The sequence below is a fragment of the Anopheles merus genome, chromosome 3R, assembly GCF_017562075.2.
Source record: "Anopheles merus strain MAF chromosome 3R, AmerM5.1, whole genome shotgun sequence".
Lineage (NCBI taxonomy): Eukaryota > Metazoa > Arthropoda > Insecta > Diptera > Culicidae > Anopheles > Anopheles merus.
Window position 1 is genome coordinate 19,353,759 of NC_054084.1, and position 25,219 is coordinate 19,378,977.

The following is a 25,219-nucleotide window of genomic DNA, read 5'->3' on the forward strand; positions in this document are numbered from 1 at the left end:
ACATTTTCATTCAGTAACCTGCTTCAAATGCCCATTTTGTCCCACTTTCCTCTAAAGGATGCAGCAGCAGCAAGTTTTGCATAACGTTGAATGATCTCACTTTCGGTTTATGTTCAGTGATTATATATATATATATATCCACAAAGATAATTCACTCTGTCCGGGAATATTATTGATTGAAGATATGATGAAAACAGCACTGAAAGAAAAAATAATATAAAATTAGCGACAAAAAATGCCCTTAAGACCGCAGTTATTGCCCGCTATACACTTTTAATGTGATTTCAAATTGAAGCTAATTTTTTGTATAATTTAGCTTGAGGTAGTTGGTTCTAGCCGCTAAATTAGTTAGTTAGTCTGATTTCAACCAAATATTTAAGTTTTGTATAATTGCTAGCTTTTCTTTAGCTTGCTGGTTTGATTTGACTAAACATTTCGTTTCTACTGAATTTAGTTCATTAAATTCGCAAAATTCGCATCAAACCCGATTCTACAATCTCTAAGAAACAATAAGATAAGTTAACGACGAAACATACTTTTAGTTTTTCGGATGATTCGATCCATGGTACTGGCACTTTACAGCGAAATTTTCTTATAAAGCTTCTGTTTATTTCATACGCGATTTCCTTTTTTTCTGTTTGGTCCACAATTTGACACCTTCCACAAATTCTTATAACATCAACGTCAGTCTTTGGAATTCAATCTTTGCTTGAGAGAAACAAAAGCTTACCCCCTTCTCTTCAAAGATACAGCAGTTCATAGTTTTAACAGTTAAAATTACATTGTAATTCTCTTGAAGTTTTACTTCTTAAATTCACTTACGAGATCCACTTCTGAAATAATTATTTATTTGAAAAGCATTGGGAAAAATATAATTGTTTTCATCCAAGCTACATCTTATTCACTTAAATCCATTAAACAACAAAATGAATGAACTATAAAATGGTAGAGATAGTCCAGTCGAAAGATATTACACGATGTCAAATGTCTCACAAGTGTTGGAGACCGCGTTTTATACTAATTCTAGCACACACGCTAGTTTCGCAGTTTAAAGAGGCGTAAGAAAAAAAAACAGCGTAATAGAAAAATAGGTTTTTAAAAGATTTTGTTTGTTTAAGCTTTAATTCAGATTCATGAACGTTCCTGCCAACGGAAATAAGAATCTCACTTGTTCTTAAAATTTGTTCCCAAAAAGTGAATTAAAAAAAATAGATGAAGCTTTTCCCTTCTCTACGAGCTAAAGGACGTTTTAATGCTAAAAATGTAAGTAAATTGGCGTGATCTGTTAAGGCACTTGGGTTTGTTATACAGTCCTCTATTGGTATAACCCATAAATTCTAACCCATATCTTATTCTTAGTTCAACGAATGTATAATAAGTTCACGATTGTACAGCTCAACGGAAAGAGGTTAATACATCTGTGTGTTGTATCAGTATGTGTTAGTAACGTGTGTAGCAACGAGATTAAATTCCGTAATGTCAATAGTGCATGTGTATCAAGTAGAATATAGAAAAAAAGAGGTAAATTTCTGAAGATGTTGAGATGAACAACACAATTGCAAAAAAAGATACTCCCTTTGCCGCTCCAAAGTGTGCGCTTTGTTACAGGTAGAACAGCTTGTCGTTCAACGATTCTGCCGGCATTCGCTTGACCGACTGTCCAACAAGATATGCCAGTTTGTGTGCGTACTGCGTTTGCGTGCAAAGAAAAAGGAAAGTAAACATTAGCTTCAGTGTGTTTGTGTTCACTCCCAAAGGATCTGCTCCGTCCAACCTACCTGACAGCACGCCGGCACACGAATCGTCCCGGTCCAGTTGTAGTACATGTAGCACATCTTGTAGCTCAGCTGCTGCAGAATGTCGGGCGAAAACTTGGAATCGTCCCGCAGCACGATGTAATGCGTCGGTGTCACCGTGCCCATCTGCACCGTCTGCGATACGAGGAAAAAGTCAAACATGTACCGTCGTGTGACCGTGTTGTCCAGCACGGTACCGGGCGGTGCATTCGCTTGCCCTTCACCATCCCCACCGCCGCGGCTCATCGTGAACAGCCGCGTAATGATGCGCTTCTGCACCACGATGAACGTAATCTTCGGCTCGTAGTCCGGCTGGATCAGCTTGCAGGCCGCCTGCAGCTGCGGTATCTCGTAGTCCCGGCAAATGTTTGTCTGCTCGTCGCTTACACCATCGCGGAAAATGATGATCCTGTCCGGCAGGTGGCAGTTGCGCCGCTGGTACGCCTGCAGCGTCTTCTCGAGCGACACGCACAGCCCGTTCAGGATTTCCTCCTTCCGCTCCTGCACGGTCGCCCGCGAGTACCAGTGCGTGAAGGCAGCGTCGAGCGAACCGACGAACGCGGCCACCGAGCTGGAGCGCTGCTTCGCCTCGTGGTACGTGTCAATGCCACAGATCATGGTGCGTTTGATCGGCACGCGGACACCCCACAACGACCCTCCGAGCTTGCAGTTCATCTGCAGCAGCACCTTCAGCACGACCGATCGGTTACGCTTCTCGTTCGCGAGCGTACGCGCGTTGATGACCTGCGACGGGATCGGTACCTCCGTGCAGAGGATGCGCTTGATCGCGGCGTACCGATCGTCCCGGGACGTCGGGCAAATGATGACCACGATCTGGGTGCCGGGGCGGATGCGTGTGCGCAGCGCCTGCACGTACAGGTTGGTGGCGTCCTGCGGCAGCACTTCGATCTGCGGTTGGGCGACTTCCAACCCGAGCAGCTTGCAGGTACGCTTCACGCAATCGCGAAACACGGACGCGTGCTGCTCGTCGCGCTGCGTGTACAGCAGCATCCACTGGCGGATGTGGACGATCTCCAGCATCGGGTTGTTGGTGACTTGGCGGGTGTAGTCGACGTTCGGGCCGGCGCTGCCCACCACACCCCCGCCGGACGTGATGTTTTCGGGTTGGAGCTGCCGACCCATCATCACCTTCGGGGTGATCATCAGCTCGAGCCCCCAGGAGGAGAGCAGCTTGCGGGCGGCTTCGTTTTTGTTCACATTCTCGCAAAACTGGCGCATCGCCACGAGCCGCTGGTTCGGTGTGATGCGCGTGTACGTTGCAATATCGCGCATTACCTGGGGGGGGGGGAGGAAAAAGAGGAGAAGAAATTAGAAATACCTCATGATGATGAGCATTTAGCATATTTTAAAAATTAAAATATAATGAACGGTAACTGGTTACATTCCCATGACTAATTAGCAATCAGTAAGGAAATATTTGTTCTTGCTTGTAACTTCTTTTTTTTCACATATTTCAAAAATGTTTTATGTTATTTTTTCTTACAATTGGTACTAAATACTTTGTTAATCTTCAATAAAAAAAAATGACCGGCCATCTGAGTTTGTTATTTTAACAGTTATAATCAATGTGTCCAAATCACCCCAAAGGGTGTCGATTTTACCCCATAATGGTGTCGATCTCACCCGCACTGCAGTCATGGTGCAACAAAAAACATACTTTTTTTTTAATTTTTATCAAAATGTTATCAAAATAATTGCAGAAACCGTAGTTTCTCGTAAGACGGTGCATAATGAATTAAAAAAGCTTTTTCAATGTCTACTAGTAAGTTTACACTGGCAAAAGTTTTGCCATTAAGCGACCCGTAAGGTGTCGAAACTACCCCCCGTTCCCCTAATCAATAAACTCATCAAATTTGGATTTAAAAAAAATCTCAAAAATGTTAAATATTTATAAATAATAAGATAAAAAATTACGTTCACTTTCGTTGGATCACTAAGTGTAGTATAATAATCATCAGAATAAAATGCACTTAATGAATAAAAGTAATCGGCAGAAGCAACCCATAATTAAAAAAACCTAATTAGTCTAACATAGAAAGTTAATAAAACCGGTTTTAGAGACGTATTTTTGAAACAAAAATAGTAAAAAGATAAAAATAAACTATTGAAATATCGAATTAGCCAGATTTTTCGTTAATATTTACAGTAAAAACAAGGAACTACCATTTCCAGAACAATATTTGCATCTCCAATCTACACCCCCAAATGTACCTTATGATCGTTTCGCATCTCATCGGTCAACCCGGTCAGGAAGCAAATCTCCGGCACCAGGCAAACAATCATCTCCTCCGGCTCGGTCTTCCCCACCACGCGCCGCTCCGACCGGTTCAGCAACAGGGGCTGCTGGTGGTCCTTAATTTCCAGCCCGTACTGCTCCTTGTAGTACTCCACGTACGAGATGTCCCGCTCCCCGTACCGGAACGTGCTGAGCGGGTTCGTGTCGAAGCACACATCATCGATGCGGTACGTTTTCTTGTTGTACCGCGTCAGCACGACCGCCCCGAGCAGCGACTTCAGCACGTTCTCCCGAAACTGTCCACCGCGGGCCTGGGCCAGCATCTTGATGTGCGTGTACACCGTCGTTTGCATCAGCACGCGGTGCGTAACGTCCAGGTTCAGCATCAGCCCGCCCTCGAACTCGTTCACCGCCGTCACGAACCCGGGCCAAATCTCCAGCTTGTGCTGCGGTATGATGCGGGCCTGCGTCGGATCGAAGTGCTTGCGGCCCATCTCGGACAGCTGCAGCATGTACATGATGCGCCGGAACAGCTTGTTGTAGAACGCCACATTCTGGCTCATCTGCTGCTGCACGCGGAACACCACCGACAGCGTGACGGGCGTACCCTCGGTCGGATGTTTCGACGCCAGCTTGAACCGCTCCTGCTCCAACGCTTTCGGCAGCAGCAGTATGTGCCCGTCGAACGTGTACGCCGTCCCGAACACGTCCTTGTGGCTGTCGATGCACCGCTGGCGGGTGCGCTTCGCATCGATCGGCGGGCTAAAGTCGACCGTGTACAGGAAGATACCGCGATCCGGCTCGCACTTCAGCTCCATGAAGTTGCCCATCAGGTGCAGCGGGTTGCCCTCCTTTCCGATGCGTATGACCGGCTCGCCCTGCTCCTTGCATTCACGCAGCACAAACGAATCCTCCGCCTTGGTAACGTCCGACGCCTGCCTTGATGCGACCGACCGAGCGTCGCTGTCCTTGATCGATGCCGTTCCCGCTCCGGAGGTGGCCGACGAGATCGGAACGGTCGTATCCGCCGGTGGCTCTACCGTGGCCGCGGTCGGGGCGGCTTGACTCAGAAGCTTCTGCAAAAATCGGCCCCGTCCTCCCATGACGAGGTTTTCCATCGGCGTCACCAGCGGTGCCGCCGCATCGGCCGGCGGTGCCATCGTCACACCAAGCGACGAAAGTGCCCATGCTCGTCCACGGCCCTGAACTGGCAACGGTGCGGTCGGTTCCTCGCCGCTGGTCGTTACGCCCGTACGGTACCCACTGTCGAGGTTCTGTGAGGTAGCGTTCGCCGAATCGTTGTTCGAGCCACCGATCGATGAGGAGGATTCTATTATCGACCGAAAAAAATCCTTCCGTGAACTCATCTCGGCAGTGTATATACGGAGGAGGAGGAGGAGGAGAGTCCCTGGTCACAGGCAAGAGATGAAACACGCACGATTCTTGATACCAAAGCTTCCCTTTTTCACGATTTTCACAGGCGCTAACTGCTATCTACAAGCGGCGGTCAAAGAACCTTCGATTGTGAAGCCAGAGAACAATGCGAAACGTGCGTTCTTCGCGAGAAATTGCCACTGCGAGTTCTATTGTGTTGTTGCGAGGCGAAACTTGACAGCGCCTACCTGTCACGCGGCTTCTGCACGGTTTCCACCGCGCGCAAACCAATACGCAGGTTTTGTGATGCGGTTTGAGGATGCTAGTTGGGCAATTTTTACTGATAACAGAACATAAAAGCACAACAATAAATTTCATGCATTTTTTTTCTGATAACACTACACGTAAAGTTAAGCGAGAAGTGTTTGGTGCAAAAGAAGCAACACAAACAACGTAAATTACCACAGTTGATATGTCACTCGCTTATGACAGATGGTCGTGTGGATGACAAAACGTCAATGCAGAATTCGTATTTTCCGTTGAACTTTCTATGTCCAGGAGTGGAAAGTGTCGAAGTACGTATGAAAACACAAATAAAGTAAGTAAAACTTGTAGGGGATGTTTGTTTGTGCATTTTTTGAGTTGAATCTCCATGAAAAATAATTGAAGAAATGTTTAAATTACCGCATTAAGTTGTATTTTGAGAATTTCTACCTTGTCTCTTTCTTAAATCCGAAACAATTTATATAAAATTAGTTTTTTTAGCTAATGTGAAAAATATACAAGAAAAATATAGCTTTTCACAAAGCACTGACCCGCCGACTCTTCAATTCCTTCAATCTGGGCCAAATTTCTTTTGATTTTTTTTTTAAATTTCTTTCTGGGCCAAAAGCCAAACTAGTAGCCTACCAAATTAAACGGCACACACCACCACACTCGAAATTACACGGATTACGAATTTATTGTTTTTTTTTCTTCTCAGTTTTAAACGATGCTAGAAGCTAAACTCTGATTTCTAATCAGCTGCTGAAAAGGAAACTAGTTCTGCACATGGTTCTCCTTCGGGCTACCAACCACACATACGCACTCACGACCATGCGCTCAATTTTAAAATAACAATTTAAACAACGAACCATTCTATTAAGCCATATAGACACTGGATAAATGATCGTATGAAAAAAGGGAAAGCAAAAAGAAACGTTAAACCGCGAACCAATTCTGTTGTTTTTGCTTGTTTGTTTTTCTCTACACATATATGCACCTAACACGTGAATTTTGACGCGCATTGTTTTTTTTTTGTTATGTACAGACTTTGCATTTTTTAATATGTATATTTTACAGAATCTCGATTGCACAAATTGAACAACATACACGCACGCACGCAACACACACACATACAAACATACATTCGTTTCTCTTTCTCTCTCTCTCTCCAGTTCTCGCTAACCAAACGTTATCATTATCAATTAGCGTCCAACAAATATCGGGGTTATTATCGGGGTGTTTAAATTCTGACCAACAATTAGCTGAAGTAACGGGGTATAAAGAGAGAGAGGGAGATGTTAGCATTAAAAATTGGGGCTTTTTTGTTAGCTAAGGCAAACCACATGGTAAGATGGTCGTTGTAAGTGAGCTCTAACGAGAAAGGATCATTCAGGATGGAAAACAACTATCGAAGAAGAAACAACAGGGAAGTACAAAAGCAGTACACAATCATAATCAACAGTTTCTTCTCCCCTTTTCCGACCCTGTCATCTCACACATATGACATGGACGATGCTGTGCTCAATCCTCTAATTCTTGTTTTTTTTTGCTATTATTTGTTAAACGTATAACTAATTGTTTAAGGACACTTTCTCTTCTTTTCCATTTAAAAACGAAAGTACACTCTGCAATTGACTGCCTTTCTGTTTCTGCACCTTTTTTTCTTCTTTTCTGATTAAAAAAAATGATAAAACTTTTAAAATATATGTATAAAACGCTACACCGTCCCCGTGCACAAGACAGACCACCACAAACACCTCGTTCACTCCAAAAGGATCAACCAAACGTTCAACCAAGCGCTAGACGACAGACGAAATGAACGTTCAAACTTCTATCGCTGGCTCTCTTTCTTACTGTCTCTCTCTCATTCATCAAAATGAAGCAAAAACGAAAACAAAAAACGCACGAAAATGTAACCTTATTGCACGGGACGCACGGGGGGAGAGAAGAAGCAAAACTTTCTTTAGGAAGTGTTTAGCGCGAAAAAGATCTTTCATCAAAGAGCGCACAGCAGGCAAGAGGGGACACGTTTCGCTTAGAAATCATCGTCCCACCCGGACAGATCATCCGGCGGAGGACCATCCGGATCGGCCGGATAGTCATCAAAGTTGGCGGTATCGACGACGCTCTGCACCTTGGGTAGGATCGGCGGCGGCAGTGAACGATTCCGCAATCCTTCCCAGTAGAAGCCATCGAACCATCTGTAGGAAAGAATCAAGAGCATTATTAGTGTCCGGAGGAACTCTTCAACAGGCGTCAAACACACTTACTTGTGCTTTTGGATTTCACTGATGCCGCCTCGCTGGTAGCCGAGACGCTCGGTCGGATTGTCCCGGCACAGCTTCTTGATCAGCGCACTGGCGTTGCGGGTGATGTTGCGCGGGAACTCGATCGCATCGATACCCTTCAGGATGATGTTGTACGTGCGCATCGGATCGGCTCCAGTGAACGGTGGCGTACCTGGGAAAAAACGAGAAGTCATTAGAAGAGATCCACAGGCACCACTCATTAATATGAGCGAAAACTTACCAGTCAGCAGCTCAAACATGAGCACTCCAAGCGACCAATAGTCGGCACTGATGTCATGGCCACGGTTAAGAATAACTTCCGGCGCTACGTACTCTGGCGTACCGCAGAACGTCCATGTTTTGCGACCTGTTGAGAAGATTCGCCGAACCAAAACAGATCATGAGCATCTTGAATTCACCAAAACGTATCTCGCGCGCTCTCTTTCTCTCCTTACCTGATTGCAGCTTCTTAGCGAATCCAAAGTCCACCAGCTTCACGTACCCCGACACATCCAGCAGCAGATTCTCCGGCTTCAGATCGCGATAGATAATGTTGCGCGAGTGCAGATAATCAAACGCCTCCACCACGCAAGCCGTGTAAAAGCGCGTAGTGCCATCATCGAAGTGGCCACGGTCGCGCAAGATCGTCCACAGCTCCCCGCCCAGGCAGCTTTCCATCAGCATGTACAGGTACTTGCGGTCCTTGAACGTTTTGAACAGCTTCACGATAAAGTCACTGTTCGCCTCGCTCATGATCTCCTTCTCCGACATGATGTGCTGCTGCTGGCGCGTCTCCACGATCTGTGCCTTCTTCATCTGCTTCAGCGCGAACGAGCGCGACTTGTCCTGGGCAAGCTGGACCAGCTCCACCCGCCCAAAGCCACCGACGCCGAGCGTCGAGATGACGCGCAGATCGGACAGCTTCACCTCTCGGAACTCTTCCCAAATCCTTAAAAAAAAAAAGAGTAGGAAGACGCGTGATTAGGACACTGATCTCAACTCGCAGGCATAGTGCCAGGCTTTTAGTCCGACTTTGTTCGTTTGGCTTTGTCCGGCTATTGTTAGTGCGATACCGACTCCGGCAAAATCGAAACCACTGGTTCCGCCCGGAGTTGTCCGAAGTCGGAGTCGTTCGGAGTCAGCCAGAGGCATTTCAATTCGGGGTATTTCTTCTTTCCCTTTACGCGAAAACTTATTAAACAGGTCTTTAGTTCTAAGAATAGTAATTTGAGTCGATCGGAGTCAAGGGATGCCGGAGACGGATATGAAATGCCTGACCCCAAAAATTTTGTACCGGCCATCTTCGGCAAAGTCAGGACGACTCTGACCGACTCCGGATGACTCTGACTCAGGACGACTTCGGACGACTCCGACTTCGGACGACTCCGACTTCGGACGACTCCGACTCCGGACGACTCCGGAAGACTCCAGACGACTGCAGACTACTCCGGACGACTTCGGATGACTCCGACTCTGAACGTCTTCGGATGTCTCCGGATAACTCCGGATGACTCCGGATGATTACGGACAACTTCAGATGACTCTAGGCGACATCGGGCGACTCTAGACGAATTCGGATAACTCCAACTCTGAACGACTTCAGATAACTCCGGACGACTTCGAGTGATTGTGGACGACTTCAGGTGACTCTAGGCAACATCGGGCGACTCCAGACGACTTCGAACGACCCTAGACTACTCCGGCTAATGCAGGACGGACCTGCCTTCCGGAGTCGGATCGGATATGACTCCGGATTTTAGCCAACTTTACCCCTCACTACAGACTTTACTTACTTCTTCCGCTGGCTAACACCCTCGTCGTTGTAGCGGTTTCGGATTTCGTCCAGGTTCGAGATCAGCTGGTTGAACGTGTCCCGGTCAATCACCAGGCAGGTGACGCCTTCCGGTGAGTCACAGATAATGTTTGCCGTGCGTAGATCATCACTGTTTTTTTCGGAGAGGAAAATAAAAACACTTTGTTAGCGATCACTCAATCCCCCTCTAAAGGAGTGTCCCTACTTACCCTTGCAGTGCCTTCTCGCCGAAGAAATCACCCTTCCCGAGCGTGCGGATGAACTTCTCCTCCTGCGTGTCCGGCTGGCGTATCGTGACGCGCACCTGGCCCTTCGAGATGATGAAGAACGTGTCGCCGCGGGCACCCTGGCGGATGATGTAGTCACCCTTCTGGTAGTAGCACTCCTCCAGCACGTCCGATATTTTGCACAGCGTGTCCTCCGGGAGGTTTTTGAAGATCGGCACACTGAAATAGAGAGAAAAGAACCAGCGTTAGGAGTGGAAAAGTACTTTTAAAAAATGACGTCACAGGACATTAAATGTATCTAAATCAAACAGAATTACCCAGAAACAATCAACAAACCGGTGTGGGATGATGGTTACGGTTACTTTGATTCAACAATTTTCAACAACCATTTAAATCCTGGTTTGCAGCAGTGGACATGGTTGCCCAAGGGCAACTAGATCCCATTGTTTAGCAGGTGCGAAAGCACGCATAAAAACGCTCCGACAGAGTTGACCGTACGACCATACCGGGTGTAAACATTGCCCAAGCTGGTTGCCCCAAACCTGGTGTTTTGACCAGTGTTTAGCCGGCTCCATCCGGCATGCAAACAATAGTACCGGCGGGTGGTGGTGAGTTTTTAGCCACACATGCGGTGCGCAGAATAATGCGTTTTGGCGTAACGTGGCCCTGATCAGTGTAAGGGAAAAAAGGTAAGTACACGCACAAACACACCGTGTCCAGCGGCACTAACTATCATCGGGGAGGGGGAACGGGAAGCCCCAGCAGTCAAGGGTAATGTCCTAAACCGTGACCACAGCCGAGGTTGATGCCACCATGTAGTTTCTGTTGTGTTGTGTTGCATATGCTTTTTTTCGCGGTTTAATGCGTTCCAAGTGTGTTTGTGCGGGTGTCATAAATACGGTTTGACGGTTCGTCTTTGAGGATGAACGATGAGGGTCAACGTGGGGAATTGATTATGCATGTCACATTACCCACCACACACACACACGCCGCTTGGTTGTGTGTGCCCGGGTGTAATGATGGCCCTGGGGAGCCGACCAGTAGATTTTGACTGCGTTTTGGTGCCGTCCGGGGAGAGGGTTTAATTTACCATCGATGGAAAGGAAGGTTTTATGGAGAATGAGTTAGTAGGTCACGGTGGTCGGAAAGAGTGTATGTGTGTGTGTGTGTGCCATTATAAATGCAAGATAAACGAACGGTATTTGGTTTTTGTGCCGTTCCAGCGCACGTCTTAAATGTGAGAACTTCAAAGGAAAAGTAGCAACACAAGCTGAATAAGACACTGAGTTGTCCGATTTGATGGCACCTGAACCGAGAGTTTGCAATTTATAACGGCAGCTTTTAATGCAAAACTGCATACAAAATGCAGAAATCTGCACTGAAATGCATCTTTGTTTTCTCCCCATGCATAATTGTTTCTTTTTGTTGCTCCAGAATTGTAAACGATTTAATGTACTTTTTCTCTCTCTCTTTTCAGGAACTCTTTCCAATGAACTTTCCCCCATGTTCCCCCTTTGGGAGTTAGCAATATCTTATGTCATCATAACGCTCCTCCCTCGCCAACCACACACGCCAACATCATTCTCACAACACACACACACATTATGTGACGATTGGGGTGGGATCATCACGGGGCCTCCCATCATCCCTCTTTGCATCACAAATCGAATGGCACGCGACTGCATAAGCGGCGCTGCACTCACTATTAAATCAAGTGCAGCACAGGTTGCAACAATCGGAATGTGCTGCCACATTGCACACAGCATCGAAAACAAAGCGCAGATAGGAATACCTGAAGGTACAAAAAGACTCCTACTGTGACTCGATGCGATGGTAATAAGAAAAATGGAAAATCTATTAACTAATCAATTCGTCTTGAATCGCCCCTGCCAACATGATACCGCCGTGAAGGCCACCCATCTCCTTCGCTCTCGGTGGCGGCCGCCGGACAAAAGAACCAACGCGAAAAAAGAGCGCGATGAAATAATGCGTTAATTACAAAGCTGCCGGGGGAATGAATGAATGAATGAATGAGACCTGTTCACACGCTGCCAGCTGAGCCGGTATCATGCTCGGGGCAAATATATTTCTTCTGCAGTCACCGACATCAGGTGCAACAACACACAGAAGCCACCGTCGTAAAAGAACACCCCCCGACGATGGCCTTCCCACACCCCCAGAAGGCTCTCACACAGAGTGTGTCTGGGGCCAGGAGCAAGCGATAGCAGTAGCAGCAGCGGCAGCAGTAGCCGCGGCAAGAAACAAATTAAACGATAATAGAACGCCAAACAAATGGTTTGCGCGAACGTGCAAAAAAAGGCTGTTCTTTTCAAGTCATTTGAGAACTTGAAGGGAAAAGAAACTACCAAAAAAATGGACATCCCAACCGCCACTAATTCGCGTGCCAAACGTGCCCTGAAGGTGGCGAGTAAATGGGATTTTGAAGACTTGAGAATGAAGACTTAGCACCGGCGCAGTCGGCGGACGGCCAGCCGGGACGTTCTGTTTCACCCAACACGCTTCCCGCTTAATCGTTCTTGTGGGCTCTTGTGCGGATGTGAAAGAATTGCAATTGGTTTCGCTCCGAGAGCGGCTTGATGAAGTCATCAACGGTATGTGGTCCGGGAAGGCCCACCCAATCCCCCGCTCCATTTCGCCGGCGTTGGAGAGATTTTGATGGGAACAAGACGGCGCTTCACTGCTAGAAGCGTAGCGAAAATGGTTTATTATGAATCGGAAGGCGCGCTTTGGAGTGTTGTTTGTTCTTATATCCATGGGAACGATTTTCATCCGCGAGAATTATGATAATGATAACGTTCCGTGAGCATGATCAGAATGATCTTAGGAAGTGAGAAGAGATAGCAAGCTGAGACTGGACAATGTCCCCGCTTGATTACTTGATGAGGTCTTCTGAAGACACATCCAACAGAACTAGAAAAGGACAGCGATCGGTAAAGTACGGCTCGCGAGCTCCGCGAGCTTGATATCGAGATGGCGGATCTAAGCAGTTCATATATGTCATTGAACTTTCACACATTGTTGCTCTTGGTTTAACAATTTGGCTCTTCACGTGAAAGTCTACGAACATTTTTGTAGAATTTGACTCTTTCAATCACAAAGTTTGCCGACCGCTAGAATAGGAGATACTGTTAGAACGATCTTCTAGCTTCTTCATTGATTTAGAAGGCTTCTAAAGATACTTATGTATCTTGGATATAAGATACCATGTCATTTCCTGTAGAAAATCTACCAATTTCTGAACTCGTTGGAAAGCAATCTTTAAAAAAGAAATAAGATAACCTGAACTTGTTCTTCTGAAAGCTCTGAAGCTATCTGGAATCATAAGGCACTCCATTATTAGTATGTGGAGCAACAAATTCAATACGCTATCCTAACAGGTTATAGTCATTGGCATGAAGAGGCTGTCCTGATTCCACGTCCGACCAGTAGCTCTATGTACCAGTCTTCTCGAAAATCTGTTCTTCAAATTTCCTTCTAGACTTCTAAAGCTCCCTTCCTTTATATCAATGGTAAGCGATATTGCTAAATGTCTTGTTGTCATGTTCTCATTGCAAGATGTCTTGTCAAGGCATCATTTAGACACCAATGATCAGTAAGACTTGATTGAAATGGAGTCCAAAAATCCTGTGACGAGGTGGTGCAGAATGAAATTTGACTTTTCATTACATATCACGAGTTACTCGACTGAATCCTCATACTGTTTGATCTTCATTAGATCGTTTAATAGCCAGTACATCTAAAAGACTTTGGCTGTGCCTATAAACGTCTAGTATTGGACCCTGAATAACGTACGGAACCTGAATAACGTACATTCTAACAATTATTTTGAACACCTTTAGTTAACATTGATAATAAGATCACAGGAATAAGGAGGAACAATCTTTTGTTGGCTCCTAAATCGTTAGTTAGGATGTTAAGGGCATATTGGCTGAAAACCTGAAGCATAACCCTCAGATCAGTAGATGATCTTTTGTTTTGTTACTGATCAGTTGATGTAGCTTAATATTGTACTACTTTGTTTGAACCTTAAGTTGCTTTCCTATCCCCAATTGCTCAACATAAATCAAACTGTTTGGGGCCCAACGTCAATCACTGTCATCAAAACAGTTAATTCAAACAACCCATGTACACAACCTTCTTTCACCGCAAACTGGTTCGCCTTTGTCCGTTACACACGATCTTAGGAAATGAGAGAGAGAGCCCCATTTCCACACTCGATCGATTGATCGAGTTGCAGGCATACATTCATGTAACTCGTTCAAAATTTGTCCACAGCGCGTCGTCGCTTTAAACGCTCCGGGCTAAATGCTACCGCAATAAACACATCCATTACGGGATGATTGTGGCACGATCATTAAACGATTGTGTGAGGTGAGGTGTAAAAATGTGCCCCATTCCTCCTCACATCTAACAACACTGTCAAAACTCACGAACTGCAGCACAAACACACAGCATACCCCACACCCGAACTGGTCGAACGAACGAAATGAATCATCTATTAAACGAAAAAAAAACCTGCCCCCGGGGGATGCTTTCGATTTCAGTTTTTTTTTGCTTTCCTTCCTTCCTTACCGTTCCCTCTCTCTTCCAGCGAGGGCGACAAAAGTTGCAAGACCACATTTGCAGCCACCATTGGATCCTGATGGGTCTCCCGATGGCGTAATTGGAAGTAGCGAAAGCGGGCCTGCCGCCCAAAACATGTGGAATGGTTAAAATCCATCATCATTGCAGACCGAGAGACATGAAACAACTTTCTCAACTCCCGGCGTAGTGCGAGATGTAGAGCAGCAGCACCCGAAATGGGCGAACTTTTGTGTCCAAAAAAAAAAAAATGTTGTGGTCCCCACACCGAGAGGACATTATGTCAGGGAAACAGGTTTCGTGGGTTTATGTCACGCAGCAGTGGCTCTCCCAAGCGTACTGGAGGAGGCACAGCAGTCCGCGTGATCCTTGTGACGTGTCTGTCCTTTCCTTGTGGAGGTCTTAAGTAACCCGAACATTATACACAAAACAATAAGCACTAGAAGTAGGGTTTGGGTGGAAGGGAATGCGCTTTTATGACGGGTTGCGCTTCCGATGCACAATTAAAAGCACATGCTGTAACGCCACGGGGCAGGGTAATAAATTGGCAATCAGCCGGGCCGTTTGTGTGTGAACAGTTTTCGTGATCCTTTCACCGATCGATCAGGGGAGGGCGAGCCGCCGCTCGTTAATCAACGGTATGACATATTCGTAAAGTACGCTTTTACGCAACGCAGATGACCTCACATCGCACCCCCGATGCGATTTCCTCGTGAATAAAAACGGGGTTAAAACGCATTGCATGTAACATTGGAGGCGCATAACAAGGGTGGTGTCGTTGGGTGCAAAAAGCTATTTATATTTATGCTGTCTTGCGTTGGGACAATAAATAGAGGCTTTTGAACATATTACAATGAGAGCTTTTTGTTGTTTTCTTTTTTTTGTTGCATTGCTTATTACATCAACTACAAATTTCGGACGTGTTTTGCTCGCGTATCTGGATAAGCGTTTTCTTCCTGTCTGCCGAAAAGCGGTCCAGCATTCAAGCAAACCAGTTCAAAGATCAATTACCATTACCTTCAAGCAGAGACCCACCACCACCACCCTATCATCCGGCGAACGAGGGGCGAAATACCGGTTGCAAGCAAACAGCTTGCCCAATGTGCGTTTTGAAGAATTGCGAGGCAGGCGAGAGGCAGGAAACGTAAAAGGCCGGGGTGCCGCCCGATCAAAAACCGCCCTGATCTGACCATTCGGTTGCGACAACTGAATCAAAAAGTGAATGGAATCTCTACACTACGAAATGTAGAGTTGGTTGTGTGGTTGAGTTTTAATCGCTTGCGCACTATCAAAGAACTTGTTACTATTGGAACTGAAGGTATGATGTTGGTGGTCTGCTGGGGAATCCAGTTTTCCAGAGTGTTAATTGTTTTTGCCAAGACACAAGACTGTGCTATAATGTCCTATAAATACATCGGTACCCAGAAGCAATCCATGATGTTTCACTCCATCAGAACGATCATTGCCAAACTCTTCAAGAAGTCACCATTCTCAAGTTCAAAGTTTTACTCCAACTTGACAAAAAAGGCTGCTAAATAGTTCCCAGGATCTATACAAATCGGAGAGAACCATTTGAGCCTCTCCTTAAAGCCTTGTATTCTCAATAATGCATGTAATTTGCTGCTACTAAAATTACCGGGTTCCGCCACCAGCACCATCAGCCTGTCGAATGGCATCGCGGCGTTACGAATGCGCACACGGCCATCAGACCTTGTATCTTAGTTCCCACGACAAAACGGTACATCATAGCCACCTTCCAAGAAAAGGCTTCCCATTTCGAACCATAAATCTGACGCAGACAGCGGCACCGACCGACCGACCGACCGACCTGATCGTGACAAATTGATCACTCGCTTCCGTTCGCTTGCGCCATCATTTAATAGATGTGACAGCTTGTTTGAGGATCTGAATTTGCAGAACAAGATCTGGAAAACATCCACCTTTGAGGGAGAGGGCAAACTTTGAACTTACCTCTTGAGGAAATCGGAGTACTCGGCCTGCCGTATCAGCCCGGTGCGCATCATGATCGTCTGGAAGCATTGTCGCTCGATCGCCCACAGCTTGCAGTCGGTGGCGGCGGTGATGGTGGCCGTTCGCTGGCAGTGATACAGGATGGCTAGCTCGCCGAGCACCTTCGCACCGGACAGCGTGGACAGGTATTTGCCTTCGCGCGACACTTCGACGCGGCCCTCTGGAGCGGGAGAGAAATAGAGCAAAAAGAACAGGTTTTGTGATAAGGACAGGTACGTGCGCACACATCAGTGGTGGAGAAGGTGGACGATGTTTGCTCGAGCCGTCACATGCGGTTCCATTCTTCGGTATGTCATTATGTCTTCATCGAAAATAGCGGAGCGAAAAACAAACCAATCCCTTATCAGATGGTCTGAAATGCGGAAGAACACACACACACACAACACATAGATATATCCATTAGGAATGAAGGAACTGTGGACCATCTACGGAAGTTGCCATCACACACAGCGGTATAATGGAGGTTTCCGGGACAGCTATTCTGGTCACCGAGTGCCGGTGGGTCGGAACATTCCTTTCCTTGGCGCTCGCGCGCGCACACACGCACACAGACAGAGAGAACTACCGCTAAAGCTTCCGTTCGGAGGCTTTTCTTCTAAAAGTAATGGACAATGTAGGATCGAACGTTTGCAGACCAGTTTTCCCTCTCGTTTTTCACTACATCCGCAGTTGCGAGCGAATTGCGTACACAATTCCAGCCCTTCATTATGTCGACGGGGAGTTTGTTTTTTTTATTCCTCCCTTTCCCCTCGGGAAAGTGCGGAAATGAGTGAAAAGTGTGCGTGCCCTTTAAAGCGAGCTTCAACGGCAAAGGACAGGTTTGGGTAGATGGTGGTGGTTCGTTTGATCGAACGAGTTTTTACACTCGAAGTGGAATGTGATCGCGAATCGGACGCAAAGTTTGAGGAGGAAGGATGGAAGATTAAAAATGAGGTTGACATGAGAGGTTCAAGGAATGGGTTGACATGAGCAAAGGAATTATTTCAGCGTACGAACTATTACAACTGACGTCTGCTGTTAGCATGAACATGAAATATTTGTAATATCCTTAACATTTCCATACACAATTCCCCCACGAAGGAATAACCCTTTGAACTCTATTTTGCATATTCTTGCTGATGATACACTCGAATTTGTTTGAAGAACATAAAAAAAATCGATGTCAAATGAGTTAAAGGTGAAGCGTGTCTTTACTTTATAATGCAAAAATTCCACGAATTTAATAGCTTAAAATGTTAGCGAGCAAGTGAGAAACTCAACAGACAAATAAGAAGAATCTTGACTTACTCTTAACACAAATTAAGCACAAAACCCCATAAATTCTTAGTCAAAAACTCGACAACGGTATCGGTATCGATATAAAATAAGTATCAGAAGCAACTGTCGAGAAGGGCTTGCACATTAGGCAAAGAGTCTATGACTCCGTCCACAGCAGTTGAAGCTAAGGTACGATCCTGCCACTCTGCCAAAGGACCGATCATACCTTGCCGAATATCTTTCCAAAAAATCAAAAAAACTTCTCTATACCAGAATTCCCGTGCTCTGTAAGTCTTAAACCCACTTTTTAAGACTGGGACTTCTTCTATCTTCTTCTATTTGGCGTAACGTCCTACTCGGATATGCCGGCCTATACAGGCTTTCGAGACTTAATTCATTACCACGCAGCCGGATAGTCAATCCTTGCTACGGGGGGACGGTCCATTCTGGATCCATGACGGGCATGTTATTGAGTTATTCCAGTTGACGACTGTACCACGGGACCGCCCCCGAAATAAAGACTGGGACACCGAATTAAAATTACAAATAAGACTAATTCTGGAAATTCAAGGTAACCTTATGTTAGAGCCACAGTTTTCACAACATACATGGTTTAAACAGATGTTTGTCTACAAAATCTACATGTAACATCTTCGAAATATATATATCTAGCAAGTACACAGTGGCATAATACGGTTTAAATTACTTGTCCAGCAAAGGCAATAAGATACGTATTCGCTTGGTAGGATTAAAGGCAATAATAGGGCAAATGAATATTGTGAATTCAATAGATGATTATAGTAATAACTTGAATCCTATCTGTACTAAAAACTTTAACACAATGAGATATCCCAAACATCTATGTTAGTGTTACGGCTATGAAACTAAGATCTGCAATCTATCTGGAACCAAACCAAGTATATAATAAACCTTTCCTTTGCCTTACATAAATCAATCACGACATCAGGACAATACACCGGTGGTACCAACAAGAGCAAAAAAACCACAATTTCGTAAGCCAAAACCAATGCTTGCCCGCATAAAATACCCGCGGTGTGGTGCGCACATTCACAGCTTGATTGGGCTGCTATATTGCGGGCGCGCGCGATCGAAAACAACTCCCTCCATTTTTGGGTGCTGCAAAATTTTTAACCACTTTCATTGCAGGGATATAGAAATGCCCCATCGTTCGCACAGAAAAAGACACTCAAATCACCCAACGACGCCGATGGTGATGATCGTGATGATGATGATGATGGTACCATTTACAGGTCGTAAAAACTGTTGACCAGCAGCAAATTTGACGCCAGCCCGGGGGGAGGCTACATTTCGCGCACACCCTAACTACTCCCCGGCGGCCATTGCGGGGTGCGAAATTGCGATCGTACACGGATCGCGCGCGTGATACGCGAAAATACATCCACAATTGGGCTTTGTGGATCACCAACTTGCGCCGTTTGCGACGATGAGGGAATAATTATCCATCCATCGGATCGTCGATTTGCCTTCGAGCGTGTGTACACGTATGCGCGGTGTTCTCGTTTGGTTGTGATTGTTGCATCAGACGGCCACATAAATCAAACTGCAATAGCGCGCAGAGAGCACGGGCATGCGGTTATAGATGTGCAATAACCAGATCCCACTCTGCGCTTGTGTGTAGCGCTTCCAAAGGTTTGCGATCTTCGGTGTAATTGTACCGATCGAAAGTGTTTACGTTCGATTAGTCTACTTTGTATGCGCGATTTGCCTGTTTCGAGGCATTCTTTGCCCTGTTACAGACAAACGAACTAGTGATACACATTTAGCGGTAAGGGGGAAAACAAATGTGCGTCAATCACTGTCGAAACAAAAGCGCTACAAAATTCTACCACATTTGGTATGGGGTGGTAGTTGGCAGAAGAAAAATTGAAAGCACTTGCGCATAATGAGCTTCAGCGTTACGTTCTTCATGCATAGCCCTTCATGCGTACATCAGTTGTGGCAGTTTTTGTATATTTTGATATGCCGTTTTTGTTTATTAATTTTAATGATGAGCAGTAATAAAAACAAAAAAAAAACAACCCCACCTGCGCTTACCTAACGGTAGCGTAGCCTGGTTGCGGCGGCTTTATCGAAAGGGCTCGAATAAAGTGGTAGCGGGAAGCTGAATTTAATGCTGCTTTATTCAAATGCCTAATTAAAAGGGATTACGGTGCCAGCGGACCCGCGGTGGCATCGTTTGGCTTAAAGGGCTTTTTTTTTTCGTTCGGCTAGAAAGCAACAAGATTATACAATGGCAAAAAGTGGAGCACAGCAGATATTAATATATTCATTTTTCACCCTTCACGAGGGAAATTATTCCGACCCTTTGCTTCGCTTAACAGTAAGTGCACGCGTTGAAGGCGCACTCTGTCGGACGTTTAAACAAGTACATCTAAACAAATTGCATCGTGTGCATTCCTTCTCCCGGGTACCAGACACCCGCTCCGCACCTTCGATGCTTCGAGCTTGAGCGGTGGTCAATGTCGATTACTCCGCGTGCTGTCAACTGTCAAGCCCATGTCAACTGATGTTGATCGATGATCCGTGTCGGTCGCCCCATAGTCATCACGTTGTTCCATCACCACACTAAACGCGACTAAACAAAGAGCCGTGCACTTGAGACAGGCCGTTGTCTACCGCACACACACAGCAACGGTGCATCGACATGTATGTTGCAACTTTGCCGGCGACTTGCATATTATCGGTTCCGCTAGCCGCGATCGGCCGGCGGTCGGTGTGGATATTAAATAATTGCCCTTGCACCATGCAACCCCATGCAATGGTATGCAAATGGAGCCCTAGCGTGTGGAACACGCCGGCGCATGTGCTGTCACTTCTTTTGTGCTGCAATCTGTCCATCCCCGTCCAAACCTAACACGCTCAATGGGAGGTGGTGACCGGCCAGCCATTTGATGTGAATATTCGAAGGGCACAACACCACAACGGGGTGGAAAGCTTTCACGACAGACAGCGAGTTTGTGGGCAAGGAGAAGGGGGGAGCTGTTGTGCAGTGATAATTATTGTATTGAAGGTTTTGAATGCGGAGAATGAAGCATGACAACGGATATGATAATACAATTTAATCCATGATAGAAGAAAGCGTTTGTTAGCATTAGGTAAAATATCACAAAAGATCTATGTCTTAGCCACAAGAAAGCTTATATTACTACGAATTGATGCAAGGTCAATTGTTACTGCAATTGTACGTATAACCTACAGTTATAGCGATAATATTTATTTGTAATACACTCTTGAAACATCTTTGAGATGACGTCATTATATATATATATCATTGGGTCGCCTGGATACTTCAAGATGTCTAGATGGAACACATCACATCAAAGTTTGGAGATAGCAGATCAAATTTGCAATACCAAGGAACCTCAGATATGCCACAGTTTGGCGGATGTTCGAGTTGCTGATCGTTCTCGTGTTTGATCATGCCATGTAACAAGGTAAACTGGAGTAGTTTTTATATCCTACGGTGTAGGATGTAGGTTATCAAGAAAGTTTTGTAACTAGAAACTACTGATGCCTCAAGGTACTATTTCCAGCTGAACAGCTTCTAAGAAGGGCTCCAAATTTGCTTTGTTATCAGTCTCCGACTTTGATTTAATTGGTTTGAGTGTATTCTACCAGATGCATTCGACGTATGTCCCGCTGTAAATGTTCTTCATAGGCTTAAACATCTTCTTCTGGACATTCAACTGCTTATTTTTTACTTCATATAGCATCTGAAGCTAGTTCCGAGGATATTGGCAGTTGTTTGCTGGAAGTCGAATTAGAAGATCCTGATAGGAATTATGTTCATGATCTGCCGTCTTCTCAACCGTCTTAATCTGTAACCTCTAACGCTGATGTATCATAACTATTCATGAACTCTTAACGTTTATTTAATTTATGCATTTTTTAGCTACTCTTTGTATGTCATTGCTTTAATTTATCGATTACGCCCATAACGAGTTATAGTACAAGTTTCATACATCACCGCCTGTCAGGTCCTACCACTCATCCAATCAGCAAAGATGCATTACAAAACGGTTTCAGATTTCCGGTAGCACCTTCAAGATAACGCATCATTATGACATCTTGACCAACAGCACACTTTCTTCTTTTGCAATATCCATCATTATCCCAGCCATCATGGTTGGTTGCATTTGCAATGATAAACAAAAGTGAAATCAGTAATTAAAACACACGGGCAGCCACATTGCGACGTATTGCAAAAATGCAACATGCTATTTATCGCGCGTTCATCTGCAAATGCATCTCTGCATTAAACAGGTAACCACGGCTAAGGCTGCTCACACGCACAGTGTGCCCAGTGTGTCCAGTTAAGCTATTCCAGTAGTAGCAGCAACACACATCACAACATTAAACGGTTTCTCCCCCTCCCCGGGTTCGCGATAAAATGATCCAATCGAAAACGGAAACCACACCACTCTTTGAGCTGGATGTCACCACCACCATATATCAGAAGATGGTGTTACTTCCTTCTGTTGGGGGTACCGTAGTAAAGGTAGTTTCACCGCGTCATGATGCCGGAAGATGCGACCGCAAAAAAAAAAAAACGCGGAGTCCTACAAAGCCCAGTTGCGATCGTGATAGGGTTACCGATAGGGATGCTATAGTGGTTTGGTGGTGAGAGATTGCGTAAGCCCAAAGGTAGCCGCGCCACGCCATTTGTAACGAACCGTCACGGCGGCTCCCCCATGATATGAGATGGACGTGTGCCACCCCGCCACAGACACACACACGCATACCACCGCAGAGAGCATGATGATGGATTGCGGAACTGCAGACAAGCCAGTCGCTGTGGGACGGTTATAAAGCATAGAAGAAGCTGCCTTGCGATGGCACACATAATTTTCACCCAACATCACATCACAGGCCGGAGTGGGTGGGTATAGACGTCCTCCACCGAAAGAGGGCCAAAACCGTGATGGACAACCCGCCCAGTTCACAATCCGTAACGGCACAATTTTGCACTGCTGACATCGCGCAATTAACCTACAAATATTGCTTGCAGTGAGCTGTGGGGTTTTTTTTTTGGGGAACGGCAAGTTTGCAAAATTTTATGAAGAAAAATTGCCACCGGAAAACACATCACCCCAGAGGGAGGCGCGGATTGGCAATTTTCTCTTCAATTTTCGTAGTCAGAAGAGAAGCCGTCCGCTTAATGTCGTCGTAAGGTACGCCCTTTACATTTAAGCGTTCTCCGGTCCGGGGGAGGGTTTGCTGGTTGTGTATTGTTTTGCGCGTGAATATTTTCTCCCAGTCAAACAACAACGCTGTAATTATTACACACTTTGATGAACATCCTCCCGAAAAAAACACAGCAGTTTCCCAGCGGACGTAGACGAATGTGTAGTCGTCTTTGGAGGAGGAGGATCACGTTCCTGGTGCCTGGTCTTCCCTGCCCATTCTACAGCGCATGCGCAATTGCCCGTAAGGTAAAACGGGCTGACAGCGCAGGAACAAGGAGAAAGTTCACACTGTTGCGCGGTTTGAGATGGAGAGTTCAAGTATATGTCAAGAGGTCAGTGAAGGTAGGCGCGCGTATGCGAAGCAAAAACATAATTAATTGTACATGAGGGGGTACTAACAGATCTTTCACAAAACCTTACAAAAGCAATTGATCGTTGTAGAAAAAAGGAAAAGCAGATAAGAAAGTACAATTGTACAATGAAGGTTAAAGTAAGAGCATCAAACCGTACAATAGAATTGTTCTTCAGACGGTACTACTTCAGGCACGGCATTGCCCCAATCCCTCGGAAAGCAGGCCAAGACCTAGTCTCCTCTGGATGTTATTTCGGGAAACCCCGTTGGTGTACTAAAAGGAGAAACAATTTCCAGCTCCAAAACACTTCACTCGTTGTTTGATTATCCATCGTTAGACGGGCTAAGTACTACTACCCGCGCATTACACACGCCACCGCCGTATGCAAACGGACGCCGAAAGCTCCGCGAAGCGGAAAGAAAGCCACTGTTTGAACCAAAACGCGATGAATGAAAAACCGTTTGATTGATTGCTGAAGCAAATACGGGGGCTCTCTTTCTACTGTTCCGGGGGGGCTGGCTGGCTGTTGTTTTCCATTCTCTCCGTTCCGTCCACGTGTGCTTTCTTCAGCTCATTCGACTTGTACGATTTGGTGTGAAAATTAATCATAGTTGTACGCGAACGCACCCACACACCTACAGGAGGAGATTGACCGATTCTCGCTATTATCGATCCGGTCGATGGACCCAGGTTTCGCGTTCCGGTGTGGACGGGTCCCTGAAAAGTCCGTCATTTCTACCTCCATCTACCTACTCCCGCTTAGGAGAACGTAACTGGGTTAAACATTGCTAGCATTCAACGCAATCCATCGGCTAAAGTACGGGTTGTTCCACAACAGCGCATGAAATTTAGCACGGCTCATTCACCTTTTCAACAACTCCCCCCTCCTCACTGAATGAATTGGTCAAAATTCGGTTAAACCACTACAGTACGCAGCAGCTTTAGCGTTTACTTGGTTCCGTTTCCGTATTGCGCCTATTGCTTTTCGCGCACTCACGCTGGAGGGTTTTTATTTTCAGCGTAGATGATGTGAGGTTAGTTTTTACGGCCACAACCGTTCTCGCCGGGCGGGTCATTTATTGATAGCGGGCGCTCGTTGGTAGGTCAACGAGATGCATCGTCTTGAGGCGGGTTGTGCTGAAAAGCATTGATAAAATTTAGGGCTCCTGGTGGCGATTATTGAGCGGATGAGCTGTGTGCGTGTGTGTGGCAGGAGGCTCTAGAGCCGTGTGAATGAGGTTTTAGCAAACATGTGGCCTGCGATAGGTTTTTAGAGCATAGTTAATCAAATGAAGATATAGTTTTGAAGTAGGGTTTTGATTTGATCGAGATAATTTAGAAAATTGGATATTAAATTGGAAATTTACATTATATTTTTGCACTGGCATTAAATAATACTAAATAAATAAAAAATAAATAATAAATTTACAAGTGTTTTCTTGAATTACATTTTTTAATTGAACAGAAATTCACGACACTATTTGACAGCTTTTGGTGAGGAATAAATGTAGTGGTATACCTGTTTCAAACCATTGAATTGACCGTAGAACCCTTTTATAATCAAAAATAAACATATAAAACTTACCATAAACGTACAAACGTACTATCATAGATATCAATTTCAAAAATAATCACACAATTAGATAATTATTAATGATTATAGATTTTTTTTTAAATAAACATACACCATTCAATGCGGCGAACATGTCCCTAAGATCAAACTTCAATA

General features: G+C 45.4%; 2 protein-coding genes across 8 annotated transcripts in view; both read right to left on the reverse strand.

Annotated features, from left to right (window-relative positions):
• Positions 1-635: 635 nt before the first annotated feature.
• On the reverse strand, positions 636-5,677 carry LOC121596672 (protein argonaute-3). Its single transcript, XM_041921807.1, has 3 exons — positions 4,029-5,677; positions 1,779-3,092; positions 636-1,689 (listed from the first exon to the last, which is right to left on the reverse strand). The coding sequence occupies exons 1-3, from the start codon at positions 5,418-5,420 to the stop codon at positions 1,603-1,605; spliced, it is 2,793 nt and encodes a 930-aa protein (XP_041777741.1). The 5' UTR covers positions 5,421-5,677; the 3' UTR covers positions 636-1,602.
• A 685-nt stretch (positions 5,678-6,362) lies between these two features.
• Positions 6,363-25,219, reverse strand: part of LOC121595242 (cGMP-dependent protein kinase, isozyme 2 forms cD4/T1/T3A/T3B) — a 128,115-nt gene continuing 109,258 nt past the window's right edge. For all 7 annotated transcript variants that reach the window (XM_041919050.1, XM_041919047.1, XM_041919048.1 and 4 more), the window contains 7 exons: positions 16,593-16,812; positions 10,002-10,238; positions 9,773-9,922; positions 8,435-8,928; positions 8,221-8,346; positions 7,962-8,151; positions 6,363-7,892 (listed from right to left, as the gene is read on the reverse strand). In XM_041919050.1, the coding sequence (XP_041774984.1) occupies positions 7,727-7,892; positions 7,962-8,151; positions 8,221-8,346; positions 8,435-8,928; positions 9,773-9,922; positions 10,002-10,238; positions 16,593-16,812 (1,583 nt within the window). In that variant the 3' untranslated portion in view covers positions 6,363-7,726. The remainder of the gene's footprint in view (positions 7,893-7,961; positions 8,152-8,220; positions 8,347-8,434; positions 8,929-9,772; positions 9,923-10,001; positions 10,239-16,592; positions 16,813-25,219) is intronic.